The sequence below is a fragment of the Physeter macrocephalus genome, unplaced genomic scaffold (genome assembly GCF_002837175.3).
Source record: "Physeter macrocephalus isolate SW-GA unplaced genomic scaffold, ASM283717v5 random_274, whole genome shotgun sequence".
Lineage (NCBI taxonomy): Eukaryota > Metazoa > Chordata > Mammalia > Artiodactyla > Physeteridae > Physeter > Physeter macrocephalus.
Genome location: NW_021145609.1, coordinates 2,946 through 24,188, shown reverse-complemented (window position 1 = coordinate 24,188; position 21,243 = coordinate 2,946). Strand labels below are relative to the sequence as shown.

The window sequence follows — 21,243 nt, the reverse complement described above, 5'->3', positions numbered from 1 at the left end:
CCCAACACCCTTATAGAGGGGTTAGTCCTGTGTGCCGCTGCTGTCCTCTGCAGGTGGCGTGCGTGGCATTTGTGGACCAGCCCAGCCTGCCTCCTCCCGGGGCCGCCTCCATCTCTGCAGCCCAGCACCACCCCCCACCACCGGCTCTGAAGAACCACTGCAGCAACTGTATTACTCACTTGGCATTCAGCACAGCCCGCCATATTTGTCTCTCTGGATATGCCAAGACCTCGACTAGACTGCAAGTTCAAGAGCACAGGCTGCTTTCTTCCTTGTAGTTCCCATATCGCCTGGCATTAGACCTTACCCACAGTGGACGCTGACATGTTCCTAGAACCACAGGACGGTGCCCTCAGTGAAATGCCCTGTCACGACAGTCTCCGTAATGTTCACGGTTATCTGGGTGACAGTCCCAGAGTCTCGTCTGGCCTCCCACATACCTCATCCAGCTGTCTCTTCGTCTCTTCTTCCATCCTTCGAATGTCATCCATAGTCAGGTCAACCCACTTATCAAGCCAACAGAACAGCTGCCTGTGGAAGTTTGTAAACAGACGCCTCTCTTGCTATAAAAAGGAGGGACCCAAGTTAGAACCGGAAGGTGCAGGCCACTGCCGCAGCCCTCCGCCCCACAACCTCTGTGCCAGTACCCACACTTTACGGGAGCGGGGGGGAGTGATACCTGGCTGGCTGATCTGGATCAGCCCTCCGGTCCCTCAGGTCAGTGACCTTTGCCTCCATGTGTCTGAAGGGTATGGCCTCAAGTAGGGGAAGCCCCCAGGAGAGGGCTGGTGTCTACCTCAACGCGAGGCTCTGTGCCCAAAATGCTACCAAGACAGGCAGTCCACAAGTCAAGGTCCCAAAACAACTGTGCCAAGTCTCCTCCTTGTCTCTTGAGCCTAAAGCCAGGTTAAAACTGGCCAGCAGCTATGAATGTTGCCCAATTTCACCAGACTCACACATCAGAGATAAGGCTATAGAAACTCCTTAGGTGTCATTTGGGTGAGTTGCTCAGTTTTCCTGGGTCTCCCATTTTTACATGTTATTATACTTTTGTTTGAGATTCTCTTGTTAAAAAAAGAAAAAAGGAAAAACTCCTTAGGTCTGTCTAGTTCAGTAATTCAGGGCACTGGAGAATCTGGTTCATAGTGCTTCTTGCCTTTTGGCATCAAGAAAAGATGCTGAGGGGCTTCCTTGGTAGTGCAGTGGTTAAGACGCTGCACTCCCTATGCAGGCAGCTCGGGTTCGATCCCTGGTCAGGGAACTAGATCCCACATGCATGCCGCAACTAAGGAGCCCGCAAGCCGCAACTAAGGAGCCCACCTGCCGCAACTAAGACCCAGCACAACTAAATAAATAAATAGAAAAGATGCTGAATTTAATTTGTCATTTAATCACAGCAAAGCCCCTCCCTGTTTCCTTCTTTTGCCTCAGTTTCCTTACCTTTCACATGTGGTACCCTTGGATGGACAGCATTAAACTGTAAGACAGTTCAGTGCAAGGGGGAGTGGGGGTCTGGGAAATGAAACCGAAATATCAAGCCACGTGGGTTGATATATGCCACGTGGGTTGTATGATCTTCTCTTGTCCGGCAAAACACCCCCCACCAACACACACTGGGAAGACCTCCCACCCTGGTCACTTACCTTATGTATAAAGTTTTCCACTTTGTTCTGCAGGCCCCACCACTTGAACTTGACAGTAACCAGTTTGTATGCACACATGTATGGGCAGTCTTTCTGATTTACAAGTTCTTGCTGTATTAGAAACACACCCACAGGTAAGCAGTTAAGTAAGAGGGCAGACCTCTGGATCCCCCTTAGCCTGGGTGGGCCATTCCCCTCCTCCATGGGGGAGGCCCACACACACTGGCCCCAGTCCACCACCCCCCCGGTGGTGAGGGTGTGAACTGCACCTTCCAATTGGGACCCAAGGGTCCTCGGCCTGTTTTGATAGACTTAAATTTTGCTGGGTCTTCCTCTGCCTTGTAATCCTGAGAGAAGTTGGATTTGGAGGGGGGAGGGAGAAAGAAGGGGAAGGGGAGGGAGGAGGAGAGAGAGAAAGAGAGAGAGAAAGAGATCAGATTTTCCACCAGAGTACAGTTCATACCATTCTTGACGCTGCTGGCTCACAGAAAATCTGGGAAAGTGTTATAAACAAGATATAGAACTGTTTACATTTGCCTCAGAGGAGAGCTCTCTGGGATTTTGTCTGCCAGGGCCTGTTTTCACTTTTACCAGACTGTGTGAGCAGGCACGTATTTCCACTGTTTAAGATGGGGATTTGCAACCTGGAGTGAACATTCATATGACCAAGGAAGGTGTTTTCAAAACACAGTTGACCCTTGAGCAAGGCAGGGGTTAGGGGTGCTGACCCTCCACGCAGTCAAAAATCCAACTGACAGTTTGCCCTCCGTACCCACAGTTCCTCTGCATCCTCAGATTCAACCAAGCACAGATCGTGTGGAACTGTATTTAATACTGAAAAAAAAAAACTGCTTTTAAGTAGACCCCCGCAGTTCAAACCCATGTTGTTCAAGGGTCAACTGTACAGATTTCTGGGTTATTCCACCTAAAACCCAGTGAATAAGAACATCTGCAGGGGAGGGTTGCATGCATTTTTTTTTTTTTTAACTCCCCAGGTGATTCTAGAACGGCAGCCTGAGCTGAGAACAACTGGCCGCAGTCATTCCTGAAATCTAGTCCCATCTCCCTCTGGCTTGTTTTGTTTTTGTTTTTAAACTGCCTTGTTTTAATAAAATCATTATTGGAAATGTTCAATGTACAGACTTAATCCTCTTGTGTACTACTGTCAGTCTCCCCTCACTGATTTAAAATGCAGTCAGTGCTGTGTTAAGTAACAGTAACAAAAGTTTATTCTTGGGCTGTTCCTCTGCATTGACTAATGTGGGCAACGAAAAGCAAACTCCTTATGGCATCTACTTAACAAAAATAATGAAGCTATCAAATCACACACACACACACACACACACACACAATCATAAAGCATTTCCCAAAGCTAAGGAGATTATTTATTAAATCTTCCCCGCCTCTGCTTCTCTCCACTCACATAAAAGACAGTCAACAAAATACTCAAAGCACCATACTTTTGGCTAGTATTTCTGTTTGAGAAATATCTGGCGATGTTCAGTTTGAGGAAATTCATCAAGCTGCACACTTATGATCTATTCACTTTGCTATATATGTTATACTTCAATAAAAATTTTTTTTTGAAAAATCCACTAATTTTTTGAGGGTAAGGGTGGGGATATTAGGCAAAGAAGCACAAGATGGCTTTCATATCTATTTGGGAGTGCACAAAACAAAATATCTTAGGCACAAAGAGTGACTCCAGGAAAGAGGTATCATACCCCTGGGGTACAGAGAGCAAACACTGATTCCCTAACAATGGGCAGAGTCAAGTTCCTGTGCCCAGATTCCAACAGGCCTCTGTCAAACAGGAAGAGTAATGAATGGGGGAAACCTAGTCCTTTACTTCCCTAAACCAATACCTCCTGGGCAGTGAGCAGGACAGACCTGGTCCCCCATCTCTCCAACTTTATGGTCTAGCAGTGGACTGTCCTTTCCAGGTGGCTGCTGCCATGTCTATTACTCTGAGAAGTGACCACCAACGTCTTGAGGGCAGGGGACTTGTCTTTTCATGTAACTGGCAACCCCCCAACCTGGAACCCACAGAACAGAGTATTCTAAACACAAAATAGGCAGGCAATATATATTTTTAATCACAAGGTTAGAAAGAGAACTAGTTTCAGGCTAAGTGTCACTTCAGCAGGGCAAATCACCCCCAGGGCTACCGACAGTACCTGCGTCATCCAGTGACAATTTCCAGAGTCCAAACAGGACACATACATCTGGGCCACTATTTTCCTGGTGGTATCCCTGAGTCAAGGCGAGGCAATTCTTAACACTCATTTAAAAAATAAAATACCCAAGAGAGAACTTCCCTTTGAGCCAAGTTGGGTATGCTTCCTTGGTTTCTCTGACACTTAGAAGTCATTTCTGCATCTCAAAGGCCACCCATATCACTGAACAGTTCCTACCTTGCTAAGTACTTGGCTTCGATCTGCAATGTCTATATATATGGCTTCCACATGTTTCCAAGCCTCAGGCTCCAGTTTATGCACCTGCAGGAACAAGGAGGACCACTGTGTAGTTTTTATCATCTACGAAGCACCCCTTACCCAAGATGGACACCTAGCAGCAGCTGTTCCCATAGCCATAGATGTGAGATTCCGACTGGTACATACAAAACTATCCAAAGGGGTGGGAGGATGGATTTTAAGTGGACACACATTTGAGAACTAATGTTTTGATTTTTCAGGCTAAGTACAAATGCAGCAGCCCAAGACACTCTCAGGATTCCCCTAGCACCTACTTTGTTTCCATATGTTCCCCCTTTGTAAAGACTATACACTTGTCATGGGGATGTTGCCTGGTTAGCCATATACTGCTTATTTTGATGCTCTTAAAAGTTAACTAACTCAAAATAGGTGGTACCAGATACAGAATCATGCTACGAAATTCTGATACAAATTCAAAATGCACAAAAGGGGCTTCCCTGGTGGCACGGTGGTTGAGAATCCGCCTGCCAATGCAGGGGACACGTGTTCGAGCCCTGGTCCGGGAAGATCCCACACGCTGCGGAGCAACTAAGCCCACGTGCCACAACTACTGAGCCTGCACCCTAGAGCCTGAGAGCCACAACTACTGAAGCCCGCATGCCTAGAGCCTGTGCTCTGCAATAGGAGAAGCCACTGCAATGAGAAGCCCGTGCACCACAACAAAGAGTAGCCCCTGCTCTCGGCAACTAGAGAAAAGCCCGTGCAGCAATGAAGACCTACGAAGACCTAACACAGCCAAAAATAAATAAATAAATTTACAAAATGCACAAAAGGATATGATAAAGAGTAACTCTTTCTCTTGTCTTCAAGTCCACTCCCAAGTACCACCACTGCTAAACATTCAAGTGTAGAGATTTTTCTCTTAATACAGATGGTAGCATGTATACACACTGTTTCACATCGTACTTTTTCCACTGAACAGTGTATGTTGAAGACTGTTCCCCACTGGTTCTTTTTAATGGCTGCATAATATACCACTATATGGCTGCACAGCAATTTATTTAACAGGGTCCTACTGATGGGCTCTTACGTTGTTTTTAACCTTTGGGTACACAAAAAATGCTGAGATGAATCTCCTTGTATATAAGTTACTTCATACATGTGAAAACATAACTGTAGTATAAATTCCTAGGTGTGGAATTGCTGGGGTAAAGGATAGGTGTATTTTATTTTATTTATTTATTATAAATTTATTTTATTTATTTATTTTTGGCTGCGTTGGGTCTTTGTTGCTCCAAGCGGGCTTTCTCTAGCTGCAGTGAGCAACTACTCTTTGTTGCAGTGCGCAGGCTTCTCATTGTGGCGACTTCTCATTGCAGAGCATGGGGTCCAGTAGTTTTGGCACGCAGGCTCAGTAGTTGTGGCCTGTGGGCTCTAAAGCACAGGCTCAGTAGTTGTGGCGCATGGGCTTAGCTGCTCTGTGACATGTGGGATCTTTCCAGACCAGGACTTAAACCTGTGTCCCCTGGATTGGCAGGCAGATTCTTAACCACTGCGCCACCAGGGAAGCCCCTGTATTTTAAATTTAAAGAGTACTGGCACATGCCATGGAGCGGCTAGGCCCGTGAGCCATGGCCACTGAGCCTGCGCATCCAGAGCCTGTGCCCCGCAACGGGAGAGGCCACAACAGTGAGAGGCCCGTGTACCACAAAAAAAAAAAAAAAAAAAAAAAAGAGTACTTGCAAATTGTGCTCTACAGAGGCTGTAATTTTGACTTTTTTTTTTTTTTTTTTTTTGGCCACTCCACATGGCTTACAGGATCTTTTTTTTTTTTTAAATAAATTTATTTATTTTACTTATTTATCATTTTTGGCTGCATTGGGTCTTTGCTGCTGTGCACGGGCTTTCTCCAGTTGCAGCGAGCGGGGGCTACTCTTTGTTGCAGTCCGCAGGCTTCTCATTGCAGTGGCTTCTCTTGTTACGGAGCATGGGCTCTAGGCACGCGGGCTTCAGTAGTTGCGGCTCGCAGGCTCTAGACCGCAGGCTCAGTAGTTGTGGGGCATGGGCTTAGTTGCTCCACGGCATATGGGATCTTCCTGGACCAGGGCTCGAACCCGTGTCCACTGCATTGGCAGGCGGATTCTTAATCACTGAGCCACCAGGGAAGCCCGGCTTACAGGATCTTAGCTCCCCAACCAGGGATTGAACCCTGGCCCTGGCAGTGAAAGCACCGAGTCCTAACCACTGGACTGCCAGGGAATTCCCTAATTTTGATGTTTTAAAAATTCACCTCCTCTGTGCCAGGAATTACATTTTTAGACCAATCCCAGCACTAGGAGAGGTCCTATAAAGAGTCTTGGAGATCATATTTTTCAGATTAGAGACAGAGCAATCCCATCCTGGTAGGACAGATCTGGGCACAGGCTACTGCCTGCCTGGCCAGGAAAAAGGGGACCACGGCTCAGACCCCTTGGCATGGATGGAGACTCAACACCCCGTCCTGGGGCCTGGAAGTCCTCAGGGCTCCTGGGAAGTGCTACTTACATTCTCCTGGGTGCCAAGATCTGGTTTGTGCCAGGTTTCAATTTTAATCAGAAAGTCTTCTTTCATGTACTCATTCTGGAAGGGGGAAAAAAATACCTTTCAGTCACCAGGCTCTGAGTTGAAGAGTAACCATCCCCCCTACTTGCTCACGGGCAGTCGAGAGACCCCAGTCTCTGCCTTATAGTAACAGTTAACTGTACCAGGAGCCCACAGTACACCGGGCGAGTGTTATCTCGTTCAATCCTCACCCCAGCCTGTGACGGCTGTAGTGATACCACCCTCATCTCACAGTCAAGGAAAGTTACGTTCAAAGGCGTGAGGGGACTTGTCCAATGGCACAGAGATAACGACAGAGCTGGGCCTCAAACTCAGTTGTGTCTGGCTTCAAAATCCATGTATTTAATCCGTGTTATCTCTCCTATTTGCCTCATGCACAGGGCGTAACGGCTGACTGGCAGCGTGGGAAGAGCACGGGGAGACTTCCCAGCCAACCAAACGTGTTCCCCACCCGCGCCCGTTCTCCCCAGCCAGGCTTTTGCTAATTTAACCCTTCATGCTAATTATCAGCTTCCTCCCTTAGCGCTTTTAAAAAGTTGGAACTACTCAAAGGAGGAACACGTTAACCCCCTAACTCCTCAGTGGGAATTAGGTTCCCAAAAACTTCCTACATTTACCAGCAGGGACAAGGCACCTGGATGAGGACGCTGAAGGGTGGAGAGAAGGGGCACTGACGGAGGGACTGGGCCTGGAAAAGAAACCTTGCTGATTTCTCAATTTTGCCAAGGGTCAGTGCTCACTGGGGTCAACAAGCACCCCAATGGGAAAGTCACAATCGGGTCAGCTGAACTGAAGCTTCTTGTACAACCCTGGGAAGGCCAAGCCTGGGGCAAGCAGGGGAGAGCCTTGCTACGTTCTGTACACATGAGACCTGGGGCTAGTATGCCACAGTCCTGACTGCTGCACCTACAAAGCCACCTGCCAATGTAGCTTCAAGCAAGAGGCCATTTTGCCAATTAACAAGTTCCTCATTAGGACTGAAACGATTAAGCCTCAAAAGCTCCAAAAGTCACCCAAGAGAAAGAGAGGAATACCCAGCAGTCTCCAGGGCAGTTCCATTTTTATTTTTCCTTTACTTATAAATCATCTACCGTTCCAACTCCCCTGAAAATACTTACTGTAATAACTGCTCCAAGGCAAGGACATGGAAAAAAGAAAGAAAAAGATTAATGAGGATAAATAAAATATCCACCCCTCACCCCCAGGGTGCACGGAAGAAAAGAATTCTCCACTCCCTGGGGCACTCCACAGTCACTCTCCAAGCCCCAGCAAGTACATCTGGTACCTCAAATGCAGCAACTCTCAAGTTTCACTCATACAAAAGTCCCCAAAGACCAAATATGGAATTTAATTAAAGCGATGCCACTACAGGCTCCTCAGCACTCTTCCCAGTTGGGCAAAGACAGGGAGCAGTTCTGATGAGCTGAAGCGTGGAGACCCGCTGCTCTGCCGTCGGAGTGTCACCTGGTGTCCCCCCACCCCCACAGAGCAGGGCACAGAGCAGGGCACTGTAGGCCAGGCACTGTCTATCTGCCCTCTGCATCCTTCCTCTCACTGTAACCAAACCTCTCACCCTCCACACTCCTGATCATTGTAATGAGACCCCCACGGAAAGCACCGTTCAATTATTTATCAGAGAAAATGACTGCAGCTCTAATGTCACTGGGGAACAGACTAGCCCTCCTCCTGACCACAGCCCAGATCATTCTGTACCCTCTGACTTTAGCAGTTATCGCAATTTCAGATGGATGCCACACTGCCCCATCCGACAGAACATGGGGCTAACAGTCAAATTCCATAACTCCAAAGCTGAAACTAAGGTTACCTCTGAGAGTGAGATGAGGAGAATTTGAAATATAAGGGATAAGACCCACCTTGTATAGAAACGACCCAAGAGACTATCAGTAATTTCCCTGAATCCAATGAAAGATACTTGCAAGAAAGCATCAGATCAAGATTATAACTAAAAGGGCCATTGAAATAACTGCCCTGTTATTAGTTTAACAAAAAAGGAAATAAAGGGTATAATATCCATCGGGGGCGAGTCCAAAGAGACCAGTTTGGCAGAAATTCTCCAGCACTGTCCTGGGAGCGAGAGCCCTGGGCTGTGTACATGGTACATCTAGCAGCCCCATCCTGAATGTCAGGTTGGCCTGGTTTGATGACACTAACCCCCAAGGTTCTCCCACTAACCACCTGATTCTGAGTCTATGCTCTCCGAGCAACCTTCTCCTGGTTTGGCCTCTGTTGGGACAGAAAGTGCTAATCAACAGACACAAGGCGGGACTTCCCTTGTGGTGCAGTGGTTCAGAATCTGCCTGCCAATGCAGGCGACACGGGTTTGAGCCCTGGTCCGGGAAGATCCCACATGCTGCAGAGCAACTAAGCCCATGTGCCACAACTACTGAGCCTGCGCTCTAGAGCCCATGAGCCACAACTACTGAGCTCGCGTGCCACAACTACTGAAGCCCATGCACCTAGAGCCCGTGCTCCACAACAAGAGAAGCCACCGCAATGAAAAGCCCGTGCACCATGAGGAGTGGCCCCCACTCACTGCAACTAGAGAAAGCCCGCGTGCAGCAACAAAGACCCAATGCAGCCAAAAATAAATAAATAAATTTGTTTAAAAAAAAAAAACAAAAAAAACCCACAGACACAAGGGTCTGATCACTTAAGCAAGTGGATGTTTTCACTACATGTTGGCTTTCTGATTATAATTTGGTTTCCTATGCAGAAGAGTCCACAAGAAAAGAATGCCCTACTCAGCAAACAGGAATATCTGGTTTTCATTAGTAATTTTGTATTCCAATATAACTTAATATATTGGCATTAGGGGGTTTTGTATATCAGGTCTTTCTGAGATCCTGAGAAACAGATCCATTCAGTTCTGACAAATTAGGTTTGTGAACCTACGAGGGTGATCACCCTCTCTGGCCTTTAATGTCAATGTGGGTGACCAAACAATGTTTCCCAATCTTCTCTAGCCTCAATGCCTCCAAACACCTCTCTAGCCTCCAAACACCTCTGCATTCGGAGCCTTCCCTTTTCTTCAAACTGCAACCCTATGTACACTGGAAAAGTCTCAGGAAACCCTCTGCAGTTGGAAAACAGGGCTCTCCAATGAGACCAGTAAGGTACTTTTTTAAAACTATGACTTTGGGACTTCCCTGGTGGTCCAGTGGTTAAGACTCCGTGCTTCCAATGCAGGGGGCGAGGGTTCGATCCCTAGCTGGGGAACTAAGATTCCACATGCCGCATGGCACTGCTATAAACAAACAAACAAACTATGGCTTTACTGAGACTGTATTCAGCCCAGGGTTAAGGTTAGAGGAAGAGGAAGGAGGAGAAACATTTATTTTCCTCTTCCTACTTTCTTTCTTTGTTTTTTATGGAACGCTTCATGAATTTGCGTGTCATCCACGCACAGGGGCCATGCTAATCTTCTCTGTATCGTTCCGGTTTTAGTTCATGTGCTGCTAAAGCAAGCGTCTCTTCCTACTTTCACTCACAGACCCAGTCCCATCTTACTCCCTCCTCATGTCCCAAGTCATGAGCATCAGGGGAAAAGAAACAGAGAGAAATAAGGTAAGAGGATAGAAAGAGCTGACAATAAGTAGAGTATTCCACAGTCAACTTCATTCCACTGAGAACAAGATTAGAGCCTTCCAAAAGGCATGTGGAGTTTCACTCCACACTCCTTTATCCATCTCACCTCAAACTCTGATCTACTTAGGCCAACCTAAGAGTTTGAACTAATAATCTTTTTCCCACCAGCCCCCAGAGGGAACTGGACATAGCCTTCCTTGTTTATATCTCTTTTTAAGAGAGCAATGGCTAACTGAACAGATCTAAGATTCAAGACATTCATTCTGGGCTTCCCTGGTGGCGCAGTGGTTAAGAACCCCCCTGCCAACGTAGGGGACATGGGTTCGAGCCCTTGTCCGGTAAGATTCCCACATGTCGCGGAGCAACTAAGCCCATGCGCCACAACTACTGAGCCTGCGCTCTAGAGCCTGTGAGCCACAACTACTGAGCCCGTGAGCCACAACTACTGAAGCCTGTGCACCTAGAGCCCGTGCTCCACAACAAGAGAAGCCACCGCAATGAGAAGCCCGCGCACCGCAACAAAGAGTGGCCCCTGCTCACCGCAGTTAGAGAAAGCCCGCGCGCAGCAACGAAGACCCAACGCAGCCAAAAATAAAATAAATAAATTTATACTAAAAAAAAAAAGACATTCATTCTGTATCACGCTGGGTTGTGACTGTAAAGTCAGCACCCACTGAAGAAGCCAATCTCCTCTCCCCTACTCCCTGCCTCTCCTCTTCACAGAGTATTTAGAAATTACATTTTTCTTCTTTTGGCCAAGGATCAGAAGATGCGAATGAACATGTGGTGTCTAGAAAAATGCCCGTGTCAGCTGCAGCACACCCTCCCCAGAATTACAGAGGACAGTGGCATCTCTCAGTTGGCACAAGCTGTGTACCCAGAACCCCGCCCCAGGCATGCAGCAGTCCACCCTATCCGTTTGCCTCCTTTATGCCAAGTTGGCTAAGGTTCTTACGACACATGCTCACTGCAACTCTCTTACACATCAAGAAAATTCACCTTTGGCCCTAGGCCAGACACACCCAGCCACTGTGCACACTGTCTTTTAAGAAAGCGTGTACGTGCCTCTTTTCCAAGAATTGAACAGCTTCCTGCCTGATGCTTAGGGAATAGTGATGTTTGCATTTTCAGCTACAGCAATAAAACTCTAAGCATTACATATCGCAGGTCCCACCAACGACTGTGCATCTCCTGATACAAGGTTCTTGAACCTGTGTAGGATTGAAGAGAGCAATGACCCTGTGATCTAGACTTTAGTCATTCCCAAAGTCAACGGGATAAGGACGACATGTATCTTCCTCATCAGATACAATCTAGGGAGTGCCAGGTCCCAACAAATAAAGAGAACTGTAAGCAGAGGCTGGCAGGACGGCCCCACAGGCAGACTGTCTGTGCCAACAAATGTAGACTGGCTGGGGGAAAAGCCACTTAACTCACAGTCGACTTCCAGGGGACCTCTAGAGACCCCCCGCTAGAATCCCAGAACGTCTAGAAGAGAAAATTCTCTGTGAAGATTCAAATCTTTCCTTTCTAGAAACTCCAGATAGGAGACTAGGGAAGAGTAAGAGATTAATTCCACTCCTATTCCCACCTTCAACTATAGAACATGCTGGTCTAGGAAGTTCCCTGGTGGTCTGCTAATTAGGACTCGGCGCTTTCACTGCCAAGGTCTGGGTTCAATCCCTGGTCAGGGAACTGTGATCCCACAAGCAACATGGTGCAGCCAAAAAAAAAAAACAACAACAACCAAACCATGCTGGTCTAGTGGAAGCCACTGATTCAGGGCTCTTAGAAGTGACTTCCCTCCTGCTGGTCCCCTCACTCAAATCTGGTGCATGGACTGCAGGTGTTATATAACATACTTGGGGGCTAGATGTTTCTAAATCCTTTGTCATCAAACATTGGGCTTATTTCAACTTTTCCCCAACAACATCAGGGTTTTCTTTGCTATGTTTTCTTGGTGTCTAGGTCTGGCCCTTCTCCAGCGCAGGAAGGTCACCCTGCAAGGCCCCTTCCTATGACTGCCTCTCTCAAAAGTCCCTGGGCCTCACTGCTGCTTTTCAAGCCAAACATGAATACATCCTATTAAAACTGGAAATTTCAGTATCTAACAATAAGGGAGTAGCTTAAAAAGATCCCAGTACATTCATACAATGGAATACTATGCAACTATTAATAAATTTTAAACAACAGACTGTATGTAATGACAGAGAAAAGGTTTCCCATTTACTGAGTAAAAATGAACAATTTAATAATTAGTATGATTTGACCCAAAATTTGGCTGAAAAACGTGTCTGGAGACTATATACATGTGTATATGAAAGCATTTTAAAAAAGGATTAGAAAGACACTAAAATGTTAACAGTGACTAGAAATGAAAGGATCATGGGTGATTATTTTCTTGTTTATACGTATTCTCCAAGACAGAGGACATTACGTTTGTAATCAGTAAAAACCAAAATTATCATACCATCCCCAAATAGGAGGGATTGGTTCTATGCCATCTTGGGCCATGGCTACTTGGTGGTTCCCACCCAGTTGGCTGCCAAATTGCACTAGACAACACTGGCACTCACCACCGGCCTGAAGGGAGGCCCCAAGCTCATCCTTCCACTGGCTTAATCTGGAAAATGAAGGTGGGACACAAAACCCCAATTCACTGCCACCCCTGGGCCTACTTGACCACACCTTCCATCCACCGTGGGGCCCAAATTCCAGCTCTGCACTCACCTGTTCTGCAATAAGGGTAGGCATTCCACGCTTTTTCATGTATATTCAGGGCTCCCTCCGGGGCCAGCATTCGAACAAACGTGGGCACTTTGCTTATTGATAAAAGGGTTATGAAGAGAAACAGAGGAGAGAGTTAGAAGACAATGGGCTTCTACAGCACATTCTCCAGGCTGCAGCTCCAGCTTCTTCGTGGGGAGTTGACATGCAAGTTCCCCTGAGACCAGCAGGTTACTCTGTGCGTGAAAAGCCACCTGTCAGAGCCTGACACCCCAGCTCAGCTGGCTACTAACATCCACCCGCAACTTGGCCCCCTACCCGCCAGGAACAGGACAGCAGGTGAAGCCCCGGGCTACCGGCCACGGCTTATCAGTCCTTACGCTATCACTACGCACTCTTCCAGAGCTCACTGGGCCCAGGGCATGGTACTACACATTGCAAGGATGAGATGTCTTCAAGAGTGGACCAGAGTGACTGGCTGACTAACTTGGAATATGGGATCCAAGATGACTTGATCTGCTAGGGTCAGTTCTGGGCAGCCAGGAGGGCCTCAGGGCCATCTGCCTCCCAGGACAAAATATTTTCTTCCATTCAATTCTTCTCTCAGGTTACAGAGCAGTAGGTACCGTATGAGCTCTTTTTGTTTCTTTTGTTTAAAAAAAGGTATGTGTATTCCTCTGCCTCAGCTTTTAGCTGGTAATCTATGCAGTCTTGGCAGGCTCCAACAACCTCATCAGCTTAGTGCCTGAGGCCTAAGAAAAAGAGCTACCTCCAGGACACAGCTAACTCCGAACACGCAGAGCAGCCCACTGAGATCCACTCACTCTTGGCCACACTTGTTCAGGTAAGTATTTCTATGACTTAGGCACCATGATGCATGTAGAAATCACACAGACATGGCTCCTGCCCTCAGGGAGCTTCCGTTCTAGTGAGGAGTGGAACTAACCAGGCAGAGCACTGTGAGAACACGGTGCATGGGGAGGCTCCCCAGAGAAAGGAAGGTTTACACAGAGTAGCGAGTGGGTAGGACTGAGCTAGACAAGAGGATGGGAGTGGGGTGCGAAGAGAGAGAAGTTCAGAGTAGCTGGTGTAAGGTATGAGGTGGGGAATACAGGAGAACAAGCAGAGGCTGGGTCATAAAAGATCTTGTAGCTGCATCAAAGAGGATGGACTGGGCTTCCCTGGTGGTGCAGTGGTTGAGAGTCCGCCTGCCGATGCAGGGGACATGGGTTCGTGCCCCGGTCTGGGAAGATCCCACATACCGTGGAGCGGCTAGGCCCGTGAGCCATGGCCACTGAGCCTGCGCGTCCATAGTCTGTGCTCCGCAACGGGAGAGGCCACAACAGTGAGAGGCCCGCGTATCGCAAAAAAAAAAAGAGGATGGACTTTATCCCGAGGGCAAAGGGCCATCTATAGCTTTTAAGCTAGGGAGCAACAGATCTTCTTCTGGACAGAACGCTTGGAGCTGTGCGGAGAAGTGGAAAGCACGGAGACCAGTTAGGAGCTGCTGTGGTAATCCAGACAAGATATGATGGAAGGAAATGGAAACGCTGGAGATAACCAAGGAGATGGACTCAAAGGGACTTGATGAGGGACTTCCCTGGTGGTCCAATGCTAAAGAATCTGCCTTATAATGCAGGGGTCGCAGGTTTGATCTGTGGTCAGGGAACTAAGATCCCACATTCCGCGGGGCAACTAAGCCCACGCACCACAACTACTGAGCTCTTGAGCCTCAACTAGAGCCCGTGTGCGGCAAACTACAGAGCTCACATGCTCTGGAACCCATGCACCACAACTAGAGAGAGAAAAACCTGCACGCCGCAACTAGAGAGGAGCTCGTGTGCTGCAGTGAAAGATTCCCCATGCCTCAACAAAGATCCCGCATGCCGCAACTAAGACCCGATGCAGCCAAAAATAAAATAAAATAAATAAATAATAAATAAATCTTTCTTTTAAAAAAAGGACTTGATAAGACGAACAAGGAAGAGGGCGTTGTGAACCCATGTTTTCCGATTTGGGACAACTAACGGCTTTGGTCCTCATGAGGGGAGGTGGTCATGGCATTCAGCACTGTTGGTTTTCTTTTCTTTTCTTGGCAGTTGGGTGTTTGGGGGTTAAGAGTAGTGGTAGGTAGCAGTTTAAAGTTTCCACCCTCTCCATAAGGGAGAAGGTGAGACATGTCCCACCCCCCATATGTACAGACCTCCACTCTGCCACTTTGGTTGGACCAACTGAGCCTTGAGGAACCAACTGGCCCCTACTACCAGCCTATCTCTTTTCAAAGTCCTCTTAAAAAAATACAAATGTGCTGTGGGGAAAGTGTCTTTTTAAAATTAATTAATTAATTATTGGCTGCGCTGGGTCTTCGTTGCTGCGTGCAGGCTTTCTCTAACTGCGGTGAGCGGGGGCTACTCTTTGTTGTGGTGTGCGCCTCAACAAAGATCCCGCATGCCGCAACTAAGACCCGATGCAGCCAAAAATAAAATAAAATAAATAAATAATAAATAAATCTTTCTTTTAAAAAAAGGACTTGATAAGACGAACAAGGAAGAGGGCGTTGTGAACCCATGTTTTCCGATTTGGGACAACTAACGGCTTTGGTCCTCATGAGGGGAGGTGGTCATGGCATTCAGCACTGTTGGTTTTCTTTTCTTTTCTTGGCAGTTGGGTGTTTGGGGGTTAAGAGTAGTGGTAGGTAGCAGTTTAAAGTTTCCACCCTCTCCATAAGGGAGAAGGTGAGACATGTCCCACCCCCCATATGTACAGACCTCCACTCTGCCACTTTGGTTGGACCAACTGAGCCTTGAGGAACCAACTGGCCCCTACTACCAGCCTATCTCTTTTCAAAGTCCTCTTAAAAAAATACAAATGTGCTGTGGGGAAAGTGTCTTTTTAAAATTAATTAATTAATTATTGGCTGCGCTGGGTCTTCGTTGCTGCGTGCAGGCTTTCTCTAACTGCGGTGAGCGGGGGCTACTCTTTGTTGTGGTGTGCGGGCTTCTCATTGCAGTGGCTTCTCCTGTTGCGGAGCACGGGCTCTAGGTTTGCAGGCTTCAGTAGCTGTGGCACAAGGGCTTCAGCAGTTGTGGCCTGCGGCTTCTAGAGCGTAGGCTCAGTAGTTGTGGCACAGGGTTTAGTTGCTCCGTGGCAATGTGGGATCTTCCCAGCCCAGGGCTTGAAACCATGTTCCCTGCAATTAGCAGGTGGATTCTTAACCACTGTGCCACAGGGGAAGCCCCAGAAGGTGTGTCTTAAGCCTTATTCTAATCAACAGTTAATGGCTCAGTAAGGATTGGTTGGCAGTCAACTCAGAGGAGGACGAGGAGAAGGCATGGAGGGAAAAGAGCACAATGTCAAGGAAATGGGATCCTGGTGAGTTTTGTTTTTTTTTTTTTTTTTTAACTTTCTGACTACACCACGCGGCATGTGGGATCTTAGTTCCCCGATCAGGGATCAAACCCGTGCCCCCTGCAGTGGAAGAAGGGAGTCTTAACCATTGGACCACCAGGAAGTCCTTTGATGAGATTTTTTCCCCCACTTCAGTGTTGTTCTCTTCCTGGCTCTGGCACTCACAAAATCCTGGACCCCTCTGGGCTGGCACTTTTACATCCCTAGATCAGCAGACTACATTAAATCAGTGATTTTACCAAATGAAAATGAAACTGCTTTGCTCAGTTTAACTGACTAGAGATTAAGGTTCAGGTTTAAGTTGCACAACAATGTGAATGTTACTTAATGCCACTGAACTTAAAAATGGTGGGACTTCTCTGGTGGCACGATGGATAAGACTCCGTGCTCCCAATGCAGGGGGCCCAGGTTTGATCCCTGGTCAGGGAACTAAATCCCACATGCATGCCACAACTAAGGAGCCTGCCTGCCGCAACTAAGATCCAGTGCCACCAGATAAATAAATATATTTTTTTAAAATGGTAAAAATGGTGAATTTTGTGTTATGTACATTTTACCACAATTTAAAAAAAAATAGCAGGTTTATTTTTTCCAGTACTGGGTAGTTTCTAAAACTAGATTGATTCAATTTCCATTCACGCTGGTGTATGCTTACTATGGCTTTCAATGTCCTTTGGGCCAGCTTACAGTTTACTGAAATATTACTGTCTTGGTTAGGGATTCAGCAATTGTGTGGTTTGCAATGGATTTTGGTACACCAATCAGTTCAAGCTATACTCTTAAATACTTATGCCTTTGATCCAAAGAGAGGTACCAAAATTTCTCCGGTAGCTGATTTCACAATATCAGAATTTAAAATACTACCTGACCCCACAATTCTACTTGTAGGAACATTTACTATAGATTTACACACATTGAGTACATCAAAAGATTTGAGCAGAGGAGTTTTAGTGGAGTACTGTATGTAAACATCTGGAAATGACTGTAAATATACGTCAAGAGAAGACTGGTGAAACAACTTCTAGCACATTTGTTCAAAGATACGACATGTACTTTAAAAGAATGAGGCCAAATATGCTGACAGTGAAAAAGCCATGATGTGATAAGAAAGAAGAGATCTCATCTCTGTCAGATAACAAAGGAAATGAACAGCCATTTACACACACAGTGTGTGCACACGAACACACACACACTCCGGTACTCACAAACAATGGAAGGGCCCACACTTCTGAGGACTAGGAGCCTGGTGGGGTATTACTTTTACTTAAAAACAAACAACCCTTTAAATGAGCAAAGAAGAACCACCTCTACCTACTCTCACAGGTGAAGCAAATTGATCAACCAGCTAACAACTCAGAAAACACCCTGAATGATCTGCTGTCTCCACTTTAATACCAGGACACCTTCGCTCTGCCGCGCAGCCACCTACCTCTGTAAGTGGTAGATCTTGTGCGTGTACTGGCCTTTCTCGCCGTCCTTTTCATAGGGCTCATTCACCAGGACCTCCACGCCTTCACCACCACCCGTTTCATTTTTGCTGGCCTCAGCCACAGAATACAGCTGCCCTACTTGATACTGAAGAAACAGAGAGACGGGAGTTACTGCCAACGCAGAATCTTCTCGATGGCTGCACACAGTCCAGTCGCGAGGAACTGTCCGATTAGATCGCTCTGGGACCCCCTGATCCGGGAGATCATTCCGCAGTTTCTCATGTGGCCTTGCCCAAATCCGCCCAGAGCCACTAAGAAAAGCTGCTCCGTGGCCTCTCTTTAGCCATCAGGTGTGTTTAATTTCATCTTTCCCATTTTCACATCCTACCTTCAAGGCTTAAGGAGGCAGGTGAATATGCTTAATCTCACACCACTATCCAGAAAATAGAGTCCAAGGTAGTTTTTGCCCTGGACCTGCCTTTGGCCCCAGATCCCCAAACAAGATCTGGGTTGGTTGTTAGAAATCTCTTTATCCCATTCATTTAAACAGATCCTAAGACATGACTTCTTGTAAAGAAAGGTACCCAGTGCACTGTGAAATCCACAACCCCTGCTATAAAACTGGCTCATCTACTTGTTTCTTCTCCAGCGTTGGGCCCCTCCTCACCCTGCCAGCAGCTCAGAGAGCAGTCCTGCAGGCAACCAAACCTCCTGATGCTTTCCTGATTCCTGGTGGGGCTGAAGCAAGCGCCCTGCTTCCCGTATTAGATAGCACAGATTCCTATCCCACAGTGCTGGCTGGGTGCACCCTCTATGTTGGCACTTACTAGATGGCCAAAGCCTAGTTTTCCTTTATTTGGGTCACATGCCACCCGATCAAGTCACCAGTCAAGATCACTGGCCTCCTCTGATCCCTCAAGACAACTCAGTATTAGGGCCAATGACCTGGGCAGTGCCCAGGCCTGGCCCTTCTGCTCCCTTCTCTCTGAAGGAAGCTGTCTAGAGGGAAAAATAAGGTGAAAAGAGAATGAACAGCAACCGTGAAAGCAGGAAGTTACGCCTATACCAAAGGATGCATCTTCTCTATCACGGCCAAGGCCACCAGGCACAACAGTTTAGGGAGTATGAGAAAAAGAAACTTGATTATAATTTGGGGAGGGGAGGGGATCGATTTTCCTCACCCTCCACGCCCCCTCCCCAAGCTCCTGGTACTCTCAGGAGTGAAAGACAAAGGTCTTCCTCCCTTTGAGGCCTGCTCTACCTGGCAGCCTCCTAAGCACCCAAGGACGTTTCTGGGCAAAACACGGAAGGAGGTGAGGCAGCACACCAGGACGATTCACTGTTCACCACGAAGCTGGAAGAGCCCTAACTTCCAAAGCAAAAACGCAGTACAGGATGCCAAGGAAAGGCCCAGGCAAACCGTCAAGGCTGGGTTAATCCTGTAAAGAGGAACATCTGGGTGAGAGCCAGTCACCTTGACCTTGCTAATCCAGAGCAACATCAGGGCTGCCTCAACGCCCCCAGGGAACCCCAAGCTGTCCCTCTGCCTTTCCAAGTCCACCCCCTAACAGAGGCATACATGAAAACCCCTATCAAGAGGGTCAGGGTTTGGCAGAGCCAGGGGTTCCTAGGAGGCAGCAGTAATTCTGTTTCAGAGAAGAGTCCTAAGAACATCTAACCACTGAATCAGCAATACTAAAGGGAAGGGGAGGCCGGTTTTACCAGGCCGGTGGAGGGGACTGGGGGGCTGGCTGGTGGTGCTGCTTGGGGAGGGGCCCCGGCAGAGACTAATCCCCTTCATTTGGGTCCTCTTCAGCTGCAGGAATCAGAGGGCAGGCTCTAAGAGGATCAGTGTGTTGGGCTGGCATCTTCCCCTTTTAATCTCTCTTGATATTCTGATCCTTTAATCCCAATGAGACATGTAAGGCAGTTTTGTTAATCCTAAGGGGTGAATAAGACTAGCCTCCACAAGCTACAGTGAGGGACACTTTTCATGTCAGAGGGTTCCCTTTGGCACCCTGGCTCTGCACCCTGGGAAAGCAGAAAGCAGCCAGACTCAGATGGGGTAGAGATGGGGGATGGGGATCAGAACATTAAATCAGATAAAGAGCCCCAAGGAGACGAGGATTCCAGCCTCCTCTGGCCCAGGACAGTGCTCCCTGCCCTGGAGATCTGCTCCCTTGTTCCCAAGAAAGAAGACAGCTAAGGAAAACAGAGACTCCACCGCTTTGGCAATCTGGGAGTGGGAGCCCAGGAAGATGTAGTGGGTGGGCCTGAAACATGTCATGAAAAACAGCACAGCTGTTGGTCCCACCCCCAAGGACCTGCCAGCCCAGGCACCAAAGGGGCCTGGTGCCATGCATCTCTGGAAATGAGAAGTAAAACAGCCCTACCCACAGTAGGGGGAAAAGGCAGCCCGAACTGAGCAAGGAACCACTGGTGGACACACCACGTTAACAGCCAGGGCTCTCTTGCTTTGCTGCAGAAAGTCCAGAAACCCTGCACAGTGAGTATTAGGCCAAAGGCTCTGGCCAGCCAGAGCTGATTTTACCTCAAAACATTGATTCAAGCCATCAGGATGGTCATAAAGACAGGGGCTTCTCTATTCTCTTTTCATTCCCCTTCCAAATCAGAAAGCTCTGAGGGCCTCCAATTGGGAAGTGAATCCAACAGCCACATGACACTGGGCTGTTCCCATGGGAACCGTTAGTCAGGATGGGTTATCGATAAAGACTCTGAGAAGGTTGGTCATTACTTATTTCTTCTTTGGCTTCTGCATTCAAGATTTTCTGATCTTCTGGAACTAAGGTTCAAGCCATCGAAAGAGCAACTCCTGCTTCAACCCTGCACAGGCCAAGCACTGCTTTCTCATCAGTGGTTTATGACTGAGAATGTGTTGACCATCACCAGGCTTACAGATGAATCGTAACCAGTGCTTACTTCCCGAGCTTCTGCTTTCAGGCTCAGTTCACCCCACAATTTCCTCAATGCTCCAAAAACAAACCACCACAAACTTAAAACCGCCAGTTGTGGACGCTCTCAAGGTGAGCTCCCCTTTCCCTCCATTCTCGGCTCCACCATAAGCAATCAGCCAAGAGGTGCCCCCAGACAGTGCTGGCCCTCCTGGGTCTGCCACACCTCTCAGAGACACTCCCACCTGTCATTCCATCAAGAAACTCCCTGCAGGGGCTTCCCTGGTGGCGCAGTGGTTGACAATCCGCCTGCCAAAGCAGGGGACACAGGTTCGATCCCTGGTCCGGGAAGATCCCACATGCCACGGAGCAACTAAGCGCGTGAGCCACAACTACTGAGCCTGCGTGCCACAACTACTGAAGCCCGCGCGCCTAGAGCCCGTGCTCCGCAACAAGAGAAGCCACCACAACGAGAAGCCCG

The 21,243-nt window shown here is 47.8% G+C and overlaps 1 protein-coding gene and 1 non-coding gene across 2 annotated transcripts in view; both read right to left on the bottom strand.

The window, feature by feature from the left end:
* PITPNA (phosphatidylinositol transfer protein alpha) overlaps positions 1-21,243 on the bottom strand; it is a gene marked incomplete at its 5' end in the record, with an annotated part of 36,238 nt that overhangs the window by 13,277 nt on the left and 1,718 nt on the right. Inside the window, 8 exons of the mRNA XM_055082863.1 lie at positions 441-563; positions 1,644-1,754; positions 1,913-1,990; positions 4,058-4,141; positions 6,623-6,697; positions 7,798-7,805; positions 13,016-13,107; positions 17,850-17,995. Coding sequence (XP_054938838.1) covers positions 441-563; positions 1,644-1,754; positions 1,913-1,990; positions 4,058-4,141; positions 6,623-6,697; positions 7,798-7,805; positions 13,016-13,107; positions 17,850-17,995 — 717 coding nt within the window. The remainder of the gene's footprint in view (positions 1-440; positions 564-1,643; positions 1,755-1,912; positions 1,991-4,057; positions 4,142-6,622; positions 6,698-7,797; positions 7,806-13,015; positions 13,108-17,849; positions 17,996-21,243) is intronic.
* Positions 10,062-10,164, bottom strand: LOC112066034 (U6 spliceosomal RNA). Its single transcript, XR_002892395.1, has one exon. It is a non-coding gene; the product is annotated as a U6 spliceosomal RNA (small nuclear RNA).